The sequence below is a fragment of the Beauveria bassiana genome, assembly GCF_000280675.1.
Source record: "Beauveria bassiana ARSEF 2860 unplaced genomic scaffold BBA_S00004, whole genome shotgun sequence".
NCBI classification, from domain to species: Eukaryota; Fungi; Ascomycota; class Sordariomycetes; order Hypocreales; family Cordycipitaceae; genus Beauveria; species Beauveria bassiana.
This window is the reverse complement of record NW_007930839.1, coordinates 1,383,292-1,405,425: the sequence shown is the minus strand read 5'-3', so window position 1 is coordinate 1,405,425 and position 22,134 is coordinate 1,383,292. Positions and strand designations below refer to the sequence as shown.

Here is a 22,134-nt window from a genome sequence, read left to right as displayed (position 1 = left end):
CGTATTCTCGCCCCGCCTCTGCCATTGGCAAGTCAGGATTCTCCTGAACATCTTCAATGTGCATCCTAACTATGAATCTCCAGAAACGTAGTCATCATCCATTGTTGCGCGTGAAAAATGCACGTTACAATTAGAAGTGTCGCGACAGGGTGTTGGTGGTCACGTTGCTGACCTGGTCGCGTAGGTGTATTGCCATCACTATCCGTAATATAGACGTTGATCAAAGTCAAAACTTGTGATCGTCGCCCGGCGCGTTTACGTTAGCGTACATAATCGGGCTGCTACCTGCCTAAATGGGTTGTCCCTGAGCTATACTTTGTGCTAAGTAGTTGGGTAGAACTTGGTTGTAAAGGCTTCTTTGCTATAAGGTTTATAACTATTTCATGGCGTAAAAGCCCGTCTCAACGCTCGGCCACGCGTGCGGCAATTCGATGCAACGTTGCCGTCCAGGGCTCCCGTTCCATTCAATAATGCAGGTACGTTTCCAATATTTGCTGCAAGCAATTGAGTAGTAGCGAGGACGGGCGTGGTAACATAAATAACTGTGCTTCGGTAGAAACACTCCTGCGAGCATTTTCTTTTTCTCTAGCAAAAAGCAGATAACTTTGTGCAGAATAAATTCACTACCAATGACTAAACATTCGTACCTCCTCTCAGCCATAGGGCTGATGTCCAGTACGTTGATCCAACAAGGCCGAAGCTTTGGCCTTGATTGAATGACGTCGTGTCGGATTGTCTAACTAGGAGTCAGGTTTGGCCCAATGTCAGCTTATTGGCATACCAACTTCACCATACACGCAGTCTGATGCCGTTTTTCCGCTCAGCCAAGTAAAGCAAATCGTCGTCGACTCGGCCTACGCACAGCAACGAGACACTGCGGGCCAGACTTTAATTCCACCCACACTACGCGAGTTTGCCAATACCTTTGCAGACGATTTAAAGGCAATCAATGTAATCGTCAGCGTTGTTGAGGGTTCTAAAAACTCGGTCGGCGGCATATTCCTCACCCTTGGCAATTCCACCAGCAGTCGAGATGCGGCTGGTCGGCCAACTTCGGAGGGCTATCAACTCACTACCGCCAGTTCGGGCATCACCATTGCCGGTGCGAGTCCCTTGGGAGCGTGGTGGGGTACAAGGACCATCCTGCAGCAGGCTATTCTCCAGAACCGCTCCATTGCCACCGGTACTGCCGTCGACGCACCTGGCTGGGGCACTCGTGGCATGATGCTTGACGCTGGCAGACATTTCTATCCCAAGGACTTTATCACAGACCTGTGTGCGTACATGTCCTTTTTCAAGCAAAACACCCTTCAGCTACATCTCAGCGACAACGTCATCGTACCAAAGTACAACCAAGACACTTTCAGAGCCATTTACGCTCGATTCCGGCTATGGTCTGACAGCGAAGTGGTCAAAGGATTAAACAATTACCTCAACGAGTCATATACGCGTCAAGACTTTGAAGAAATACAGAACAAGTGCGCTTCCAGGGGCGTCACAATTCTACCCGAGATTGAGGCGCCGGGACATAGCCTCGCGTTCGTCCAGTGGAAACCGCAAATTGGGTTCAATGGGGACTTTAGTCTGCTCAACATTTCGCACCCAGACACAATTCCTACTCTCAAGACTGTATGGAAAGAATTCCTATTATGGTTTCACTCCAAGGTTGTGTCTATTGGCGCGGATGAGTACCATGGGCCCGTGACGGACTACAACAACTATGTCATTGCCATGAATGACTTCATCGGCAAGGCGGGGAAAAGAATCAAGATCTGGGCCACATTCCCTCCTGGAAAGAGCCAGACCAGTAATCAAATCCCAACCAACGTTTCCATCCAGCATTGGTCATACTCTTTTGACAATCCTCTGAATGACTACATCAAGAACAACTACTCCGTTACAAACTCGGACGAGATGTATTATGTTGTGCTCAAGTGCTGCTACTACTACAGGTCCATCAATCTCAACACTGTATTTGGTGGCGACCCTGCCACTGGTGGTGCATGGTATCCCAATATATTCAGTAACAAAAAGGCCTCAGACAACGCCGCCCGTTCTGAGCGTCTCCTGGAAGGTGCGATTGCTCCTTTATGGAACGACCGTGGCGCGAATACCAGTGTCTACTCGGAAGCCTACTACGCCTGGCGGGACGGTATACCCGCATTAGCTGACAAGCAATGGGGTGGCAACCTGACCAGAGACCAGTTCCAAACCGTTTTCCCCAAACTCGTGGGCCAAGTCCCGGGCCAAAACCTCGAAAGATCTGTGCGTTCTCAAGGGAGCTCTATTTTCGAGTACAACTTTATCGGTCAGGGGAAGACGATCCAGGACATGTCGCCCAACAAATACGACGCGACTACTGATTGCAAGCGGACAGCGACGACTGTTCTCATCACGCCGCAGTGCTCACTGACCACGCCCCTGGATTCTAAAGGAAGGGACTATACCCTGTCAATGACGATTCAGGTCGACAAGCTCAATGACCCGACAAACACGACTCTGATTGCTGGTCGCGACTCTGTTCTCATGCTCACACCAAATCTCACCCTCTTTGCAGCTGGCATCTATTACCGCCTCAACAGCACGATACCGCTGAAGAAGAGGGTCGGGCTCAAACTCATCGGACGCGGAGCACAGACGTTTGCTACAATTGGAGGCGGCCAAGAGCAGGAATTTATTACTGTGATTGGTCGCAACGAGGAAGCGTTGATCCCGGCACCCATGGCAATTGAGGCACCTCTCAAAGCCGTGACTGGGTGGACTGGGGAGGTTATTGGGTTCAACCTTACGAATAAAGCCTAGGTAGTTAATGTAGCTAGCCGCCTAATCTTTTCAAAGGTTGATCCACGTGTGGACCGATAGATTCCACTTGCCGCTCAACCGCTTGCCTATTCATATCTGCCCAGGCGCTCCTGCGTTGACTGGGAGCAGGGCGTCGATCAAGTACTTGCCTACATCAACGTACACCAAGGCCTTTGGTGTAACTGCTAATAACTACCTGGCCAACATGATGTGGCAGTTAAAGACGGATCCACACCTTGATCGTGAATCAGGCCTTACCTAAGTTCACACATAATTCACCAGTCACACGTTCAAAAGTCATCCGCCTTCAAGCCCCCCCCCCCCCCCCGCCCCCAATTGTTCCTGTCGCCAAAACTTGACTCCTACTCCTTCACAACTTATACATCGACCTGTTCAAACATGGCTTGCGACTACAGCTGTTTTTTGTGTGGGGTTGGTATCACGACCGCATCACCGTCAGCCTGGTTGCACGAGTATCGAATAGGTGAGCAAACGCGCCCCCTCTGCCCTACATAGCTACTCACGCCAACGCTGCTAGTTTATCGCAACGGCACCGATGCTTTCGTCACCGGCGTGGGGTCTTTCGATGGTAGTTTTGAATGGCGGGCGCCTAGAGACCCGCTGCAGCAATGGGATACCATGTCCGAATCAGACGACGAGATACACGTACCAGTTATGTGCCAGGAAGCTATTGATGGTCTTCACGGCTTCGTCCTCCACAGCGCATGCTGGAATTTGTTAAGCAAGGCATGCAAGCCTGTTGGGCCGTCTCTGGAGCGACTACTGTCAATATGCGAGTCGCTTCCATTTCCCCATGTGGTATAACGGAGTGAGTTGAGGTCATGATTACGAAAGGCTTCTCGAGCTCGATCGCGGCCGCACGTACCCATGGATGGAGCGCTTTTCTCCTCCTTCCATCGCGTCCACTTTTGAGACGGGAGCAATGAGCGACCCGAATGATGTATCAGTCTTGCGCACGATGCTTCCGAGAGCAACGCCGCATTTCACAACAATGACAAGACCGTTGGCCAAGGATGCAGATCCCTTCTTTCGAGTTCCGTGGGATATTTGCAAAATGATTCTTGCAAACATACAGACACGGGACGCCTTGAATCTACGCCTGGCATCTCCGTCCTTCCTGCCGCTGTTCTCGAGCCTCTCCTTTTGGCTATCGCGATTCGTACCTGACGGTGAAAGGGGCTTCATCTTCGAAGTCGAGGAGGAAAGGGGAAACTGGGGAGTAGATGCGCTCTTGAAGATTCACCACAGTTCCAAACGCTCTCTTGGGCATCCGGCAATTACGAATCGGAAGCGTACGTGGAACTTGGCTCGAAGGCTAGCCTCACTCATCGAAACACCTAATATAAGCAACAATTCAAGTGAACAAACGTTTGACTCGTGGGAGTGGATTGAAATCACCGGTAGTGAGCACATGATTGATCCTGCGTTGCCATGGGAAAAATTCCAGGCGGGCTGCCGCTCAACCACAAGAACTGTTGTCAATGTTCCCCCTGATATCACCCAGATAGGCATCACCATTGTCAACGCTGGTGTCTGGAACTATGTTACGGGCATTAGGCTTATTGGCCGTGATGGGAATGAGCACGCTGCCGGTTATGTATCCAAGGACAAAGATGTCTTATGTCATCTGTCACAACTACATGGTCTTCGGGTGGCCATGGGACCAGGTGGAGTGAGGGCATTGCAAGTCGTTGCTGAGGGGCAACAAGTCTCTAAATGGATTGGGAACATTGAGGGGGTACCACAATCCGACCGTCTGGTGGTAGGAGCGCCAATTACCAGTTTGAGCGTCACGCTTGATGTAAGCAAACTGTCTCGCAGAAGTCTGTTGGTGCTAATTCTCTTTATACAGGGATACAAGGTCACTGGCCTTAGTGTCGATAGTAGTCAAGCCCAGCCTACGAGCATTCGACGCACAGCGCTATGGTATCCTAGCGTACCACCGGATTGCTTGTTGCTAAACCAGAACTCGTTCACAGACCAGGACCCGCTATCCGCTGGCTACCAACCTTTGTCTTGGATTCAATTCGGCGGCGAGGCAGGCAAAAGCTTGAAGCATGTTCAGGGTCTTGTAGTTCAATTCTCGTACTGCCTGCATGGGTTGCAATTCATGTACAATGAGTCTCATGGGACACAGTATTCAGATAAGCTCGGCCGCTGCACGGAAAGAAAGTTGCGGGACACATTCTTTTCAATTGATGGAGCCGGAGGAGAGAGGATTGAGTTGATCCATGTTGGCTTGCGCGAGATGGACGAGGACTCGCCTGATTCCGTTGTTCCTGGCACAGTGCAATATCTCGAGGTGAGGCCAACACACTATTGCAAGCCTTTTTTTTCTTATTTATACTAAAGCCGTTGTGAAGATGACGACAAATCGAGGCCGAAAGGTATGCATTGGTCAGAATTCAGATGACTTGAGGTCGTGGTCCAACAGCGCCACTCGAGGAACGACAATTACTGGCTTTTATGGACACTATGTCAGTTTCAACGAAACCTCTGTTCTCTCCAGGTACTAACAATAACAGGATGGTGCATATGGATATGGCCTTGTAAGTCTGGGTGCTATTTCGGAACGCATCGTCGATCCAATTTGACCTGATACCCTTTTATTAAGGGTGGGATCAATGCTTTACAGCGGACAAGTAGTGCTATCATACCGCCAAGTACCGGAAATACGCCCAAGTAGCTATAAAAAGGTGTTGTACGTAAGATGGCTGCATAGTTTTAGAAAATCCATCTGGACATTGTACTCTTCCTGAGGGCATCTATATGCTTTCTGATTTGGACATGTTGCCAGCTGCTTTCTAGCACCATGTGGCACGCGCCAAATGGAATCCAGGCACCAGGACAGCCACACGGGGTTTTCTGTACCTGCCTTCCGGGTAGTGTGCCGCTATGAAGGTACTAGCTTGCTACAGTGGGCCAAGATAATCCGGAGCAAATTACCATCAATTCTCCATATAAATGCTAGGCTCCTGGAGTCACTGGAATAGCTGCAATAGTTTCCCTTTTTTGCATCCGCCTTGCCGTGCTGTCACGTGTCGCCTCTGACAGGAGGCTTGAATTCTTCAGTAGAAATTCTCAAACTTAGCATCAGGGCCTTGTTTCTGGCCGTCGTAAGGCTGCGAGCCAAGTAGCGACAGAAACCGGCCCTTTCCACATCAGGAACAAGGGCGCTGCTGCACATGTCTCCATTCAGACAAGACCGAAATAGCTTTTCTTGCCAAGACGGAACATCGGCTCAGCCCTCGACATGCCCAAAGCCAAGGAACGAGCACGATTAGGGGTGGGCTGATCCCCCAACTTTCGGCGCATTTTTCATCTATTTGTGATTTGGGCATTATTGCCGTCGCCGGCGCTAGATCCTTCACCGACCGCAGTTGTAATTTTGCCTCGTTAGGCAGCAAACACTTTCTACTCGCCGACGGTATCTTCCGACCAAGCAAGACAGCAGCAAGCACATTGTCTGATGAAACGGAAAAGAAAAGAAAAGAAAAAACATCGATCAAATTGTCTCATCTCGCAACTTCTTACCTATCCAACACCATGTGGCTTACTTTATTCGTCGCCGCGCTTGCAGCATGGCCAGCAGCGGCCGCGTCCTCCCAAACGGTCGAGGTGGACTTGATCTTTCCTCGCAACGGCACCACATACGATACCACAGAGGCCGTCTTCCCCTTTGTCTTTGCCATACAAAACGTCAAGGCTTCGCCGTCGCTGCTCCTGACGCTCGACTACAACGTCTTCCCCGCGGGGGACTACAGCGGCAACCACACCGCCCTCACCGGCTCCCGCAACTGGCAGTCCATCGACGCCGTCAACGGCAGCGATCCCTACTTCATCTCTGACTTTTCCAAGGCGTTCAATGCCACCGCCGCCGACTGGGAGCTGCGCTGGACCCTCTCCTGGAGCAACTGCACCGCGAGTGACGACGTGCAGCGCGTCGCCATCTCCGGCGGCTCCAAACTACAGACCATCAGGTTCTCGACGGCCAAGAGCGGCGGGCAAAAAATCGATTTGGCCGCGGCCACGGCTGAAGGGGCTTGCGACGAGTCCGCCTCGGCCGTTGCGCTGACCATTGAGGAGATGCTTGACAACCCGTTCCCGGACAGGTACCACGGCAAGTCGCAGTGCCCCCGCCTGGCGAAAGCGACGCCCAAGGCGGACCCCTGCAAGGTCAAGATTGACCAGGCGCTCGCCTCCAACATCACCGCGACGCTGGCAAACAAGGCCTGTCATGCTGGGCCTAACCCGCCAGACAAGTGCCCGGGCGACCCAAAAGGAAGCTTGGCGACGCATGGCGGTGGCATCGGTGCCGGTACGTGGCTGCTTCTGCTGACGGGGTGCGTTGTGGTGGGACTCGGCTGGTAAATGAATATCCACCGAGTGTGTGCTTGATAATTTGTACTGAATACACTTAATATTGATCGGGTATATGTATCAAGTTGATGCAATGCGACGTGGGAGGGTGGAGTATCAGCACTAAATACATATTGATACACAGGGCAGCCGGCATATTCCACACCTTTTCGGCATCACGTCCGTCCCCTCTTTGTTCCTTTCTTTCACTCCGAACAACGGCATTATTATATAGACATCGACTCTATTGCCGAAGCCTGATCTACCATGTCAGGTACCGCTGGTGGATTTAGCGAAGCCCGCCCTGCCAGGCACGGCACTTTTCGTTACGAAAATGAGCTGTCGAGCGGGGGACATGAACATAAATGGCATTGACCGAGATTTGTATACGCTGTGGAATTAGTCACAGCAAGGCTACGGATGGATGCTACTAATTACAACAAGTATGAGCTGAATAGTCAACGGTAAGCAGATTATTGCTGCCAATCTGCAAGAAAGGGCTACAAAAAGAAAGGCACTCCTCCTTTTCCAGCTATCCTCAACTGAAAACACCTTCACCTACAGTCGAGAGAGCTTGTCAGCATGGCACCTCTCTGGACAAGGTCTACCGTCTTGGCGGCTAGCAGTCTACTGCTTGCTGCTGGAGCATCTGCTCAGGAGGCCTCGAGACTCGCTGCCAGCCCAGGCTATCTCAACAGAGACTCTTGCCCCGAACGTTGTGCCGTCGTGGGACACGACCCCTCGGACTGGTATGCGTACAAGGGCCTCGAGGAGTTTCGCACTTGCGACAGGACCATGTTCTACTACTTCAATCTCTACGACCAAGTTGACGATGCAACTCAACCGCATCGCGTATATGCCTGTACTTCGTACGGGCCTGACTGGGGCGTCGACGAGGTGGCTGAAGGCGAGCATCAACTGGTTCGACGTATCGGTGATGGGCCTTTCTGCCATCCTCGTAGGTCAATGATGTTGGCTGGTCGATCGGATGGCGATGATCGCGCCGCTAATGGGTCGATGTCGGCATCTTCATCTACCTCCTCGCACTCGTCCCCATCGGATGTCGCCGCGAAGTACGAATTGGGATGGTGGCACAATGATGGAGAACCCGCTACCGTTTCCATCCAGAGTCTTTCCAAACAGATGCGCAACTACCTGGCCAACAACCAAAACCTGGCCAACAACCAAAACCTGGCCAACAAGACAACTATGATGTTTGCCCAGTCTGGCAAAGCCACCATCGGTCTCTACGTTGGCGAGGATCTCAACGCCAAGGACATTGGCACGTATGCTCTCCAAGGCCTGGAAAGCGGCCTCCACGCCGGCAACATTCCCAGCAGCAGCATGGCACTGCAGAACTGCCAGTCGCACTATGACAGTGAGCACATTTTTGGTGTCGTTGCCACAAGCAATGGTACCTTTTCGTCAATTCAAAAGGCCATGCAGACGTGGCACAGCGGCAGCTGCCTGTCCTTTGGCGACTCCCTCCAATCCGCTGGCCCGGCATTCTTTGCCAAGCCTCTCATCGTGGCTGGCAACGACACTGCCTCCAATTCTACGGCTTCTTCGGCTAGCAGGAGATCGACGCCAGTCCGGCTGCCCGCCCGCGGCGAGTGCCGGGCCATCAAGGTCCAGCCGAACCATGGATGCCCCGAGCTGGCCCAAGACTGCGGCATCTCCCCCTCCGACTTTACAAAGTACAACCCAGGCAAGACCTTTTGCAGTGGACTCCAGCCGGGGATGCACGTTTGCTGTTCCTCGGGAACGCTGCCCGACTACCGACCCAAGAAGAACTCTGACGGATCATGCGCTTCTGTAAAGGTCGGAGGCGGCGACACCTGCGCCGGCCTTGCAGTCGCCAACAGCCTCACGCAAGATGAGCTGGAAGGTTTCAACAAGAACAAGACGTGGGGTTGGAGTGGCTGCAATCCTCTCTTTGCCGAGACGGTCATTTGCCTGAGTGACGGCACGCCGCCCATGCCAGCGACCATTGCCAACGCCGTGTGCGGCCCTCAGGTCGCGGGCACTAAGCAGCCGAGCGATACCAAGGACATTGCCGACCTCAACCCTTGCCCCCTCAATGCCTGCTGCGATATCTGGGGTTTTGTAAGTACAGAAAGAAGTAAAACGATTCCCGAGCAATAGCTAACTTTGAATGCATAGTGTGGTGTTACCAAGGAATTCTGCACTGATACCAACACTGGCAATCCGGGCACGGCCAAAAAGGGCACAAATGGCTGCATTTCCAACTGTGGAACCGATATTAAACAGGATGGTGGCCCGTCCGAGTTCCGCACCATTGGTTATTTCGAGGGATATCAGTTCAGCAGTCGCCAGTGTCTCTGGCAAGATGCCAGGCAGATTGACGGCTCCAAATATACGCATCTTCACTTTGGATTTGGCGACATTACACCCGACTTTCAGATTTCAGCCGGCAAGCCTGACAGCCAATACGAGTTTATGAACTTTAAGCTTGTGTCGGGAGGCGCCAAGAAGATTATCTCCTTTGGTGGCTGGGACTTTTCGACAAGCCCCAGCACTTACACCATCTTCCGCGAAGGTGTCAATCCCAACAATCGCGACAAGCTGGCCTCCAATATCGCCAAATTCGTGGAGGATAATAGCCTGGACGGTGTTGACATTGACTGGGAGTACCCCGGCGCTCCTGATATTCCCAACATTCCTCCCGGGTCCAAGCAGGATGGTATCAACTACCTCAAGTTTCTGGTAGTTCTCAAGTCCAAGCTCAATGGCAAATCGCTTTCCATTGCCGCCCCGGCGTCATTCTGGTACCTTAAGGGTTTTCCAATCAAGCGGATTTCTCAGGTAGTCGATTACATTGTCTATATGACATATGATCTGCACGGCCAATGGGATTCTCAGAACAAGAACTCGCAGGAAGGCTGCGATGATGGCATGTGCCTACGTAGCGGCGTCAACCTGACGGAGACAAAGACTGCGCTATCCATGGTTACTAAAGCCGGTGTGCCCTCGAGCAAGCTCGCCGTCGGCGTGACGAGCTATGGGCGATCCTTTGGCATGGCCCAGGCTGGGTGCTACGGCCCTTCGTGCAAGTACCTGGGCGGTCCTCTTGACTCTCAGGCCACAAAGGGCGTCTGTACCAATACGGGTGGCTACATTGCTGACGCAGAGATTTACGAATTGATGAGAGACCCTAAGCGCGTCACCAAGTCTTACAAGGACAAGGACAGTGACAGCAACATTCTCGTCTACGACAACACCCAGTGGGTGAGTTACATGGACGAGGACACACTCGCATCACGAACCAAGCTGTACAAGGGCTACAACATGGGCGGCACGACCAACTGGGCCATTGACCTAGAAGAAGTAAGCCCGCCGCCGCCTCACTCTAGCAGCTGGAGCAGCTTCTACGAGAAGATGAGCACCGGCGGAGATCCCTACCAGGTGGGCAAGCGCAACGGCAACTGGACCAATCTCAAGTGCTCCGACCCGGCCGTCTCGGGCGTGCGCAACCTGACGGCGGCGGAGCGCTGGGAGGCGCTCGACTGCGACGACGCGTGGAAGGACCTGATCAACGTCTGGAAGACCATTGACCGTCCCGAGGGCAGCCTGAGCTTTTCCGAGTCACTGTCGGCGACGGCCCACGGCCCGGAGCTTTCCAAGTGCGGCAACCTCTTGGACACGAGCAACTGCAACTCGCCGCTTGTGTGCGCGCAGATTGAAGGACCGGGCACGGGGCCCGCGGCGTATGAGATTTGGAACTCGCTCGTCATTGTGCACGAAATGTACGCGAGCTACGCGCACGCGCTGACGGCTGCCATGGCCAAGTCGGTCAACCCGGCGCTCGACGACTTTTTGCACAAGTTTGCACCCGTCGAACCGCCGCCGGACAATAAGTGGCTGCTGCTGCTGATTGACATGGTGACGCTGGGCGCCAGCATGGTGGCGGGGCCCTTTTTCAACTCGTTTCTGTCCAAGCTTCCGTACTTTGTCGTCAATGAGAATGCGCTCGACAACATCAAGGACACGACCATGACGGTGATTGGCCAGAGCACCACCATTGCAAAGGACCTGCTGGGCTCGTCGGGTAGCGACTGGACGCCGGACAAGCAGGCCGAGTTTTCAAACTACATGGGCCAGACCGTCACCGTCTGGAGCAAGTCGCTGGCCACGGGTCTGAGCCACCTGTTTCGCGGCCAGGATGGCGATATTGACACGCTCTGGAATATCATCAAGGGGGGAAAGCTTATTGCGGGCCGTCGCAGCAAAAAGTCTAAGCGCGACGTCATTGACGCCGTCGACCTCCTCCTCGACAGTGACAGCCGTGATGACGGTGACCTTTTCGACACTCGCGATCTTGTAGACACCCGCGACCTTGTCGACACTCGCGACGACGGCGACGCGCCAAAGCCCGGCGACGACGACTACAACACGCCCGAGCTCGAAGCCAGCGTCAGCAAAGCTTTCTTTGGCTACGCCATCCCCGCACTCTGGAGCGTCTCGGGCGCCTTCCCCGTCGTCCTCGACACGGGCTACGCGTGCGGCAAGGTCGACCCCATCAAGGGCTACATGACGCCCGACACGATGCACAAGACGTACGCGTGCGTCGACAACAAAATGTACTACCTGGGCAGCGCAAAGGGCGACGCGCAGTACTGCTACAAGCCCGCCGTGGGGTGCCCGGACAACTGCCGGGACGAGAAGTTTACGGCGCCGCCGGGGCTGGACTCGCTGGACAAGACGAGCTTTGGGGGGGTGACGCTGCAAGATCTTGTCGAGGGGTTAGTATTCTTTTTCCTTTTTCTATTTTTTTTTTTCACTTGCCCATCTCTTCTCTCATTTTTTTCCCCCTCTGTTTACCTTTTTTTTTTAGAAAAAGAGAAAAGAGATTACTTTGTTTTTTTGCTAACATGTGATAGGTCTGTTCGCACATACAAGGCCAACGGCAACTCCAACAAGGGCAAGACGCCCGACGCGACCGAAGGCAAGACGTTTGACAGCCTGTTTGACCAGGACATTCGGACGCCTGGCTTCATCAGCATTCCCGTGTGCAGCCCGGACATGGCCTACAAGGCGTGGAGGAGCTGGAAGAACAAGCCCGACAAGGACCAGGTCGGCTACCCGTGCATTGACCCCAAGTAAGGCGTCAGTCAGTCAGCACAACAGCGCAAAAGTGTTGATGATTTTATTTTTCTTCTCTTGTTTTGTTTTAATACATGTACTATTTTATTTTATTTTTATTTAAAAAAAAAAAGAATGAATCAACAAGGTTAACCCAATATTGTTTTGTTTCATCTTGTAGCCATTTGATCATGGGCCTAACTAAAATGGGTCTGCTCTCGCCGTTGGCACGTCGAGGCCTTTTCGTCAACCTGTCACCTGTCAGCCTGCCAATGTCGTGGCGAAGCATGAAATAATTGCCTCTTGAAAGTTGGCGTCTCTACTGGCGTTATAATTATCCAAAGCAATCTTGTATCATTTCTTCCGGGGTATACATTTTTTTTTTCCCAAGTTGCTACTTTTTTTTTTGTAGGCACTTGGCTATGTTTACGAGGTACAGATAGTGGTGACACCACCGAGTATTTACAGTACCTACACTTTTGGAACCCCACTGTAGCAAGTAGGTACCTAGGTAGTTAACCATGGAACAAATTCCGGATGCCTTGAGCCATTCACACAAAGCCAATTAAATCCATTCATCCATCCCTCCCTCCAAATCGACTAGTCCACATGAACCAAGCCGCCCTCCACCACGTTTTGCATGCTGCTGCATGTCTCACCTTTCCCGGCGATAAAAACTACGGTACAGCAGGATTTCCTGGGGGTTCCTCGGACCTGCGTTTGCTGCGGCCCATCTGCCGGCATCCCCAAGGTTGGCCATCAACTTGACAAGAGCAAGAGAAAACAACTCACCTTGTCACTTTCTCAGACGACGATGGACGCGCAAACAGGCATCAAAATCATCATCAAAATTAGTGCTCCGCAGGCCGCGCTCCATCCCTACGACAAGAGCGACAAGGCCGCCCGCCGCCCCAAGCGGCCCTTTGGTGGCTAGCATGATGCATCACCTCCCCCCCCCCCCCCCGGTCTGCGAGATGGCAGACGACAGGCCCGCTCGTTCCGTCTCGTTCATGGCAAACCTCTCTCGCGTCATTTTACGCTCTGCTTCACCGAATGGCGAGACTAATAAACATCTCTTTTGCGCCCGAAGAATGCAACGGCTGCCAAGACGTAGTCGCAGGCGCAGGACAGGGTTCAAATTAGCTTTGTTTGCTTGAGCGAGCCTTCTCTTATAGGTTTTGGTAAATTTTGACAGCTGTCAGGTAATGAATGGGTTCATCAACTACGGACAAGAACGGGTCGAGTTCGACGGGCAGGGTGCGGCGGCGAACTAGAACACTGAGGGAGTGGCTCCCGGTACGATAGTACGACACCCCTAACAACAACAACTTCTAGACTTTCTGGTCCTCGAACACAGAGTTGGACGGCTCCCGGAAGCAAAGCGCCGCTACTGGGGACTTTTTTTGCACTTCGCACTTCGCTTCCGGTACTCGGATGCACCCGCAATGGCAACCCGGCAGTGTCCACACCAGAGGCTCCCGTGTCCAGCCGGTGCATGTCATCACTCGGCCGGGTGGCATGGCGTGAGATGACAAGATGAGAGTCAAATATGATTGGAGACATGATTCAAGGTGGCTCGAGGCGACCCTCTGGTTTGTGGCGGAGATAGCTTGATCCAGTCCTGGTCTGGCGCTGCCCTCGCCCGCCAGTCATGGATCCCGGTTCACCCTCCCTCGCTCCTCGTCTCTCCGCTTGTGTTGTCTCTAACTAGCCTTCTCTCCACGCTCAGTCTAGTCCAGCTCCAAGCCTCAGCGTGATGCCCCGGAAGAAGAGAGAAAAGAGAAACAAAGTCGTCACGCTCAACAAAGACTCTGGGGTTGTCTGGCAATGGCGACCTCGCCCTGCTCAGCTTTCTTTGCCACAATCGGCATTGGCGTGACTGGTCAACTGATGAGTATTTCGTACTTTCGCTTGGTCTACGGGCTAGTTGGTTAATAGTCGCAGATACTCGTTCCCACTCCACCCTTCCCGGGACATATGACTGTCCCGCCAGGGTGCCGATAACTAACCAGCAAGTCCTGCCCCGAGACAAAACGGCCCAGGACATCGTGTCGACGGATGGTCGCAGTCAGTCTGCTTCTCCGCCACTTGTCTGCCTAATTCTCGCAGACGTGCCAGAGTGATGCTCAAAGTGGACCACGCCCAAGTCGACAAAGACAAGCCTTGATGCGGTCGCACCAGGCTTAAATCATGAACAACTGGTATGTACAGGGCCTGCCAGCTACCCTCCCTCCAATCACAGCCCACCGCGCACTCCCATACTTACAAGACTTCGCGCGGAAAGTTTATTCTTGACAGCATTATCGCACGGCAAGTCTAACCGCTAATCAGCCAAATTTAGACCTCTAGAAAGGAAGTGAAGCTCAGATCGGCGTGGGTGCCTTTTTATACCTGTACCCACTGCCGCTAGCTCTACCACCTGAATTCCGCCATATTATTGCCTGGGCTGGGCCGGAGTGCAAAGCACCCGTCAACTCGTCATTCGACCTTTTTATGCCAGAGCATTTTGGGACCCCTACTGGTACATGCCTGCTTGACGCATCAAAACGGATCCAGTCTGCTTTCTGTTGTCTGTGTCTGCAAACTTCGGCCCGTGCAGTCGTTCGTCTTACTCGCCACGAGCTGTCCAGTCGCAAATGAGCTACTGATATAACAGCCACCCTGCCCACCTCCCTCTCTTCATCTCGCCCGCACAACTCCAACTCCATCTACAACGAGCTTGGTCTGCTTCCTCCCCGACTGGTGTTTTGTTTCAATACTCACCTTTTCCATCACTGTCGCGCTATTACTGCGTGACTAATATATGCCATTATGCCTTTAGAAGACACAATGGAGCTGGACCGCCCAGAGAGCTTTGTAAGTCGGCCTCCCCCCCCCGCATCGCAGTACACCCCGGTGCTCTCCGACGAGATTCATGAGCAGCGGCTGATCAACAATTCGAATTGCAGTCTCGTTTCTCCGACTTGCCTCCTGAGATACGCCTCGTCGTTTGGGAGTACAGCCTCCCTGGCACCCGAATTGTCAGTGTTCGTTGTGGCGCCGACGACCTGATGTCCGACTCGCGTCGGAGCCCGGTCGCCGTCCTCGGCTGCACCACGACGACGCCAAACCCCGCCAACTTGCATATTTGCGTCGAGTCACGTACCGAGGCCATCAAGAGTTATCGCCGTTGCTTTGGTTTCGCCCACCATCCTGGCCATATTTATTTTGACCCCTCTCGCGATGTGCTCTACTTTGGCCCTCGAGCTGGCTACATGGCCGCTGACGCGCAGTTTCGCACTTGCATGTCCATGTGCGACGAGGCCGAGTTGGCCGCCGTGCGCCGTATTGCCCTCAGCGACGCTCTTTTCTGGCAGACAAACACGTACCACTCGATGACGGCTACGGGTTCCAGCATTGAATTACTGCGCATCATTCGCCGGCGTCTGCCGAACCTCGAACTGATTGTGTTTGTACCACGCGAACAAGACGAAGCGAACCCCGACGAACTCGATCATACACTGCAGCGTATTCACGAGCAGGTTCTTACAGCATTCAATACCTTGGCGGAGGATCAAGTTACTTGGAGCATGCCAGAGTGGCATGTTACAACCTTGAAGGCACTTTACAGTGCTGCGGGAGGAAGCATTCCTGCCACTCAGAATATGACATGAGCTGCTCCAGACGGGAACTGCTCCAAACCGTGAACCGCTCCAATAGCAGCCATTCCCAAAAAAAAAAATGAGCTAACCCGTTTCTGCTCGACAATGCAGGCTCGTCTAAACGTTTGTGGCAACGAGCTTGTTTTTTTCTTTCCCGGTCACTGGTGCTGAAGGAGGTGGTATTCTGCAATGCAACCCCATCAGGCAGTCAGACATGCAGGACACGCACGCCAACATCAAAGGTCTAAAAACCGAGCCTGATGCTGGAGCTTGTTTTTTTTTCTTGTCGCCACGGGCTAAATACAGTCACTAGCCAAAAAAGAAAGTCCAAGACACACAAAGAGCACACCTTGACTCCCCGTTTGGGCGACCGGTTCACGGTGTGTGTGGCAACTGCAACCTGACCAAGCCGTGGGTGTCCCACCACACGGCCGCCGCCGCCGCACCATGACGAATGGTGGTGCAAGCTGTTGCCTTTGCACGTGGTAACTTGTCATATGCGATGTGCGCAAAGAGAAAACAGGAATTCCGAATGCTCATGTGCGTTTCCTTTTTTTTTTTTTTTTTCGTTTTTTTTCTTTTGCCAGATATAGGAATGTACGCCGGCGTGTTTGTTGGGTGCTACCCTGTTCCGGCTTGCGACTTGCGGAAGCAAGGCTGGACAATGAATGTACCTGCCATCATCCCGGAGATATATCGACGACAAAATGTTGATCAGCGGAAACAAAATGAACTGCGCCACGCTCGAGACTGAAACTGCGTATGCTAGAAATACGTCTAGTGTGGATAAACGAGACGCATCGAGTAGGGGGGGGAGCAGACGAGCAAGATAAAATTAGACCTGGGCTGCTGATGTAGAAGCTACGGATGCGGGGATGCTACCTGTGAATGTGATTTTGTACAAGACATCAAGTCTACCATAAATACCATAAATATAGCCTTGTATATATTGTGTAATTTTCAAGTCCCTTTATAATTTGGCGTCTATAATATGTTACATGCACGGTACATGTGGTGTGTAGATGTACCCTTTTCATAAGAAAAACAAAACTCCGGCTATCCCAACCACAATAACAAGAAAAACCAATAAACCGAGCCCGTATTTTTCCCCGCGCACCAAGATATGCCCCCCTCCCCTTCCCCCCCATCACGACTTTGCCCGGGCATTGCCCAAGCCGATGCCCTTTCTCCTTCCCCTCACCAGCGCCTTGAGCGCCCTCCCCAACGCAGGCAAGTCCCCAAGCAGCGTAATGTGTCCTCGCTCCGTGCTCACGCGGCCGCCGCGCACGAGCGCGTATCCCTCGGGCAGCATAGCCTCCCGCGCGAGCACGACGCCGTCGCCCGAGCGAAACACGAGGTCGTCGTAGGCGTCGGCGCGGGCGATGCCGTCGCGGCCGTGCACGGCGGCGGCGCACACCGTCGGAATGGCCTTGCCGTAGAGCACCGCCAGCGGCGGGTAGGCGTTGCTGGCCTGCAGACGCGCGTCGTGGCGCGCTTCCCGGCGAAAGGCGCGAATGTCGGCGAGGGTACGTCGCAGGTACTCGTAGTTGGCGCGCCGGTCGTCGTCGGCGGCGGCGAGCCACGCGGCTTCGGTAATGGTGGAGAGGGACCAAGAGGATGGAGTAGTAGTGGTGGCGGTGGCGGTAGTGGGAGGGGATGTGGTGGTGGTGGTGGTCATGGATGGTGTCATGGGGTCGAGCTCGTTTTGTAGACGGTCGCCTTTGCTGTCGCTGCGCGGCCGCAAAAACGAGTGCGGCAAAAAGGAGGATAGGGAAGAAGAGGACATTACGACTGCTGGGGACGACGACGACGACGACTTGGCGAGGGCCGGCAGCGGCGGCTCCAGACACGGGCTGAGGCGGTACCGGACCCAGCTCATGGGGTCGAGAAAGTCGACTGGCAGCGGCTCGCCCGTGTTCTTGTCGACAAAGCAGAAGCCGTCCTCGGGCAGCAGCGCAAAGCTGGTGCGAATGGAAAAGTTGACGCGCGCCGTCAGCAGCTTCTCGTTGAACAGCACAGCGTCGCCGTTGCGCAGCGGCCCGAGGATGTTCATGCACTGGTGCGGCGTGCCCGCGTACAGCACGCCCGCAAAGAGCTCGGGCCGCTGGTTGACAGCGTGTCGGGTAATCAGCCCTCCGAGGCTATGCGCGATGACAATGGCGCCGCGCGGTTCATATCCTCCTCCTCCGCCTTCTGCTGCTGCTTCTGCTCCCGCCACGCCACCGGGTTGGTTGTTGTTATTGTTGTTGTTGTTGGCGGGCAGCGAGGCCAAAAACTCTTGCAACTGCTTCGAAAGGCGTCGCGGACTAAGACGCCAGTCGTAGCCAAAATCCCAGACGCGCAGACGACCGGCCTGCGCGTGCGGCGAAGCCTGCAGCTTGCGAAACAGCTTGCGTGATACGTCAATGGGGCCAATGTTTTTGAGCATGCCCGAGGGAATGATGCGTTCCGGCATCGACTCCTCGTCGGCGTCAGTCAGGCCGACTTCGAGATCTGCCTTGCGCAGGTTGAGGCCCAGCTTGACGGGCGCCCACAGCTGGTGGTGCGGAGGGTCGGCGGAGCGTAGGACGGACCCGCGGTAACCGCCGAGGATGACGACGTCGCCGGTGAGGTGCTGCAGCATGTCGTCAAAGTCGTCCTTGACCGGCGGCGGCGGCTGTGGCGACGCCTGGTCAAAGGTTGACTCAGGAGCAACGTCGCGGGATGATGACGGCGCGTGATGGACGTTGGCGTTGTCGCTGGAAAAAATGCCGTTGAGGGAGAGGTGTGAGCGGCGCGCCGTGGCCTGCAGCTTGGCCAGCGACGGCATCTTAAAGTTGGGCACGTCGGGCAGGCTGTCGCGAAAAGCCAGCAACCGCATATTGACCATTTCGCGCACGTCGTGAAAGCGGTCGTCGTCGCCGAGCGACGACTGCCGCGAGAGCGTGTGGTAGAGGATGCTCTCGTCCGAGGCCGTCCGCCGGAGCGACAAGGAGCCCAGGCGCGGCTGCTGCTGCTGCTGCTGCTGCTGCTGCTGCTGCTGCCGCGGTGCTGCGTCGCCGCCAGTCGTCGTTGTCGTCGTCTGGGATCGCGAAGATCGGGTGGCGTGGTGCCCGCCGATGCTGATGCTGGGCATCGAGTCGGCGAGATTGTTCAGGTATTTCGTCGGCAGCGACGGCAGGAAGCTGGACGGCGAGCCAAACGAGGGCAGCACCTTTTGGAAGCGCTTCAGGGCGTCCTGGCCGGCCGATCCGGACCGTTGGTGGCGGGTCGAGCAGAGCGATGAGCCCAGAACGCTTTTGGTGTGTTGCGTCCTTGTGGTGGTGGTGGTGGCGGCGGCGGCGGCGGCGGTGGTAGTAGTAGTGGTGGTGGATTGTTGATAGACGTCTTGAGAGTTGAAAGGCGCGGGCATGGACAGTGGCGAGCTCTTGGGACCGGCGGCGACGTCTGCTTTTGGGGGAGTCGAGGGCCGCTTCGCCATCGTCGTCGCCATTGCCGTCGCAGCGTCGTCGTCGTCATTGGAGTCTTCGGCCACAGCAGCGGGTGTTTCAAAGAAGCCCGTCATGCGCTCCATGGCAGCGACTTTCTCGACAGCCGGCGTGTGAATGGACGTGAGGTGGCTGGCGGCACGGCTCATGGCCGGCTGCAGCACTGCCTGTACATCGTCTTGGTCCGGGTACGTGGAGCGTTCGGCGGCGACGTTGGCGGCCTCGTCGTCGGAGGTGACGTCGGGGGAGGGAGGATGCGAAAGACGCTGCTGAGCTGGCGCCGCGGCGCGGGTGCTGCTCTCCTCCGTTGGGGCCGCCATTGTCCGAAAAAAAAGTAAGTCAAGCTGGCTGTGAGATTTTGTCGCATTCAATATTGTCCAATGCGACTTCTTCAAGAGCCAATTGGGGGGGGGGGGGTGTCCGTCGCAGAGATTAATGAGATGAGACGAGACAAGGTGAGTGAGTGGTTGACGTAGGGCTGACTGATGTGGTGTGGGTGGATGACGTTTTTTTTTCCCCTTTGGTGGTCAATGGGTTTTCACATGCAAAAGCTGATGGAGAGACGACACGGACGGTTCGACTACAGCCCAGGCTTGAGAAATATCCAAAATGGTCGATTGAGGTGTTTCTTGTTCAGAGTTGGAAAAATAACTACGGAAAGAAGAAGAAACAAAGCAGTCGGAATTGGCGGTAGTTGGTGGGCGCGGAAGAAGCGGAAGGCTGGCAGTTGGCTATTGACAAGGTCAATTGGGCGAGTTGGCTGCCCCGCCTGGAGCTGTCGCCTGGTCCCGCCGCCCGGAGATTATGGCCAAGCGGCAGTACAACCAGTTGGAGGCGTACAGGGGGCTTGTCGGCCATTTACATGCGTCAATTACGACAGAGATTCAAAAGGGTTAAACGTAAAATCAAAGCTGTTGAAGAAAGACGGTGCACAACTTGAACAACCCCATTCTGCCATCCTGCAAGCCAAGTAAACACCCCACATTCGCTAGCGATGACGGCATTACCGTTTTTGGCGGTCCCCCCCATGATAAACACACGCTGTTATAGAAAATACTCGACACAGCAAAAATGAATAATGAGTGCAAGGGGAATAAAGGGCCTACGTGTCCAAAGTATATGTGAAAACCCCGGATGTCACGTTCTGGAGCCTGTCACGCCCATATCCAGCCAGCCCTGCCAAGAAGCTAGCCGCCCGTGATGGCTACCCTTGATCGTCAACTGTCGAGGCCAAAAGACAGTGGCTGTCTGACAGCGAATCGATGTGCGGTACTCAATCTAATTACGGCCCGATGGCTTTTGCTTAGAACAGCCTTGCTTACATGCGCTGGCTCAGCCGCGTCAATCTGCCAACTGATCTCAATCAAAAGCATTGCCCAGCTGTGCCGTCGCTGCGAAGGTGCGTCCCAACTTGTAGCGCCACTCACTCACTACCTCTTGGGCCACACCCACCCCAAGCGAGCGCCCGTTATAACGGCATTGGAAGGAGCGGCACACCTTCTTCTCCCAAATGGGCTTTCCTTAGGTTACTTGCGCATGGCCTTGTGAGGCTTGTCAGCAGACGTGTATATAACACGAAGAAAGCTGGCATAGTCTGTCTTTTACAAAACATAATTGTATAACTTATGAGCGACGTCTTCAACTGCCACAGTCTTGTCGCATTTTATTGTCAACAAGTATCACTCAACAAACATTTTAGCCTGGTATAGTTATACATACATACACACAGACATTCACTTTTCACAATGGGCAAGCTTGAAAAAAAGCAGGAAGCTCTCGCCGAGCAATCCTCTGACATTCATGACCTCCCGTCCCCCAAATATACCTCAACCGCTCCCTCCCACTTCCCTGACGACGACGACGATGACGACGACGACGACGACAACACCCCCTCCGCCCCTCCGCCCGGCTACATCCCCGGCCCGTCGCCGTATCAAAAAGTGCCCGTCGGCTGGAACCTCTACTACAAGCCATGGTCCATGCGCACCTACCATATCGGCACCCACGCCGACCAGCCCGTCTTTACGCTGGAGCTGCACTCTGGACTCTTATCCTCACGCCCCTTTCTCATCCTCCTCGACGGCGGCAGCGGCAGCGGCAGCGGCAGCGGCGGTGCCGACACCAAGACCCAGCCGCGCCGCCTCGCCACCGCCCACCGCGACGGCCTCTTCAAGGCGCACGCCGCCATCACTCTCCTCCTCGTCGATCCGCCGCTGACGGAGAAGCTCACGGCTCACACGCGCGGCCTCAGCTTTTCCTTTCCCGTCAGCACCGGCAACAACAACAACAATTCCAACACGCCGCAACAACGACGACAAGACTTTGAATGGAGATACTCGCACGGAAAAGAAGTACGCGCGCTGGATCGCTGGGGCCAAGGCTGGAAGCTCGTCCATTTAGAGTCTGACGGTGATGGCGGCGGCGGTAGCGAGGGCAAGACGACGACGACGACGACGACGACGACGACGACGAGCAGAAAGGAGCGGCCGCATGGAGAGACGAGCGATGGACGGCCCGTCGTGGCCGTGCTAGCGGATAATTCGAAATGGAGCAGGACAAAGCTAGCCAGGTTTCACTTTGTCGGCGCGGGTGCGACTGACGAGTTTGGCGAGGCTTGGGCGCTGTATGTTACCATGACGGCGCTGCGCATCTGGGAGATGACGATGAATGCAGGCATGACGGCGGTGTCTGCATAGATTGTAGTCGCATCCTGAGTTATTACAGCACGCGTCACTAAATAA

The 22,134-nt window shown here is 54.4% G+C and overlaps 7 protein-coding genes across 7 annotated transcripts; 6 read left to right on the top strand and 1 right to left on the bottom strand.

The window, feature by feature from the left end:
• Positions 1 to 668: 668 nt before the first annotated feature.
• BBA_02233 (Glycoside hydrolase, catalytic core) lies at positions 669 to 2,802 on the top strand (the record flags this gene model as incomplete). Its single annotated transcript, XM_008597330.1, has 2 exons — positions 669 to 675; positions 752 to 2,802. The coding sequence occupies 2 exons, from the start codon at positions 669 to 671 to the stop codon at positions 2,800 to 2,802; spliced, it is 2,058 nt and encodes a 685-aa protein (XP_008595552.1).
• Positions 2,803 to 3,877: 1,075 nt separating this feature from the next.
• On the top strand, positions 3,878 to 5,417 carry BBA_02232 (F-box domain containing protein; the record flags this gene model as incomplete). The annotated part of the gene is made up of 4 exons (XM_008597329.1): positions 3,878 to 4,624; positions 4,676 to 5,125; positions 5,187 to 5,300; positions 5,349 to 5,417. The coding sequence occupies 4 exons, from the start codon at positions 3,878 to 3,880 to the stop codon at positions 5,415 to 5,417; spliced, it is 1,380 nt and encodes a 459-aa protein (XP_008595551.1).
• Positions 5,418 to 6,369: 952 nt separating this feature from the next.
• Positions 6,370 to 7,194, top strand: BBA_02231 (uncharacterized protein; the record flags this gene model as incomplete). Its single annotated transcript, XM_008597328.1, has 1 exon — positions 6,370 to 7,194. The coding sequence occupies one exon, from the start codon at positions 6,370 to 6,372 to the stop codon at positions 7,192 to 7,194; it is 825 nt and encodes a 274-aa protein (XP_008595550.1).
• A 570-nt stretch (positions 7,195 to 7,764) lies between these two features.
• On the top strand, positions 7,765 to 12,306 carry BBA_02230 (chitinase-like protein; the record flags this gene model as incomplete). Its single annotated transcript, XM_008597327.1, has 3 exons — positions 7,765 to 9,288; positions 9,346 to 11,945; positions 12,084 to 12,306. 3 exons carry the CDS (start codon positions 7,765 to 7,767, stop codon positions 12,304 to 12,306), a joined length of 4,347 nt encoding a protein of 1,448 aa, XP_008595549.1.
• A 2,808-nt stretch (positions 12,307 to 15,114) lies between these two features.
• BBA_02229 (uncharacterized protein) lies at positions 15,115 to 15,938 on the top strand (the record flags this gene model as incomplete). The annotated part of the gene is made up of 2 exons (XM_008597326.1): positions 15,115 to 15,141; positions 15,234 to 15,938. 2 exons carry the CDS (start codon positions 15,115 to 15,117, stop codon positions 15,936 to 15,938), a joined length of 732 nt encoding a protein of 243 aa, XP_008595548.1.
• A 1,135-nt stretch (positions 15,939 to 17,073) lies between these two features.
• Positions 17,074 to 19,713, bottom strand: BBA_02228 (uncharacterized protein; the record flags this gene model as incomplete). The annotated part of the gene is made up of 1 exon (XM_008597325.1): positions 17,074 to 19,713. The coding sequence occupies one exon, from the start codon at positions 19,711 to 19,713 to the stop codon at positions 17,074 to 17,076; it is 2,640 nt and encodes an 879-aa protein (XP_008595547.1).
• Positions 19,714 to 21,138: 1,425 nt separating this feature from the next.
• Positions 21,139 to 22,089, top strand: BBA_02227 (uncharacterized protein; the record flags this gene model as incomplete). The annotated part of the gene is made up of 1 exon (XM_008597324.1): positions 21,139 to 22,089. One exon carries the CDS (start codon positions 21,139 to 21,141, stop codon positions 22,087 to 22,089), a length of 951 nt encoding a protein of 316 aa, XP_008595546.1.
• Between the last annotated feature and the right edge of the window lie 45 nt (positions 22,090 to 22,134).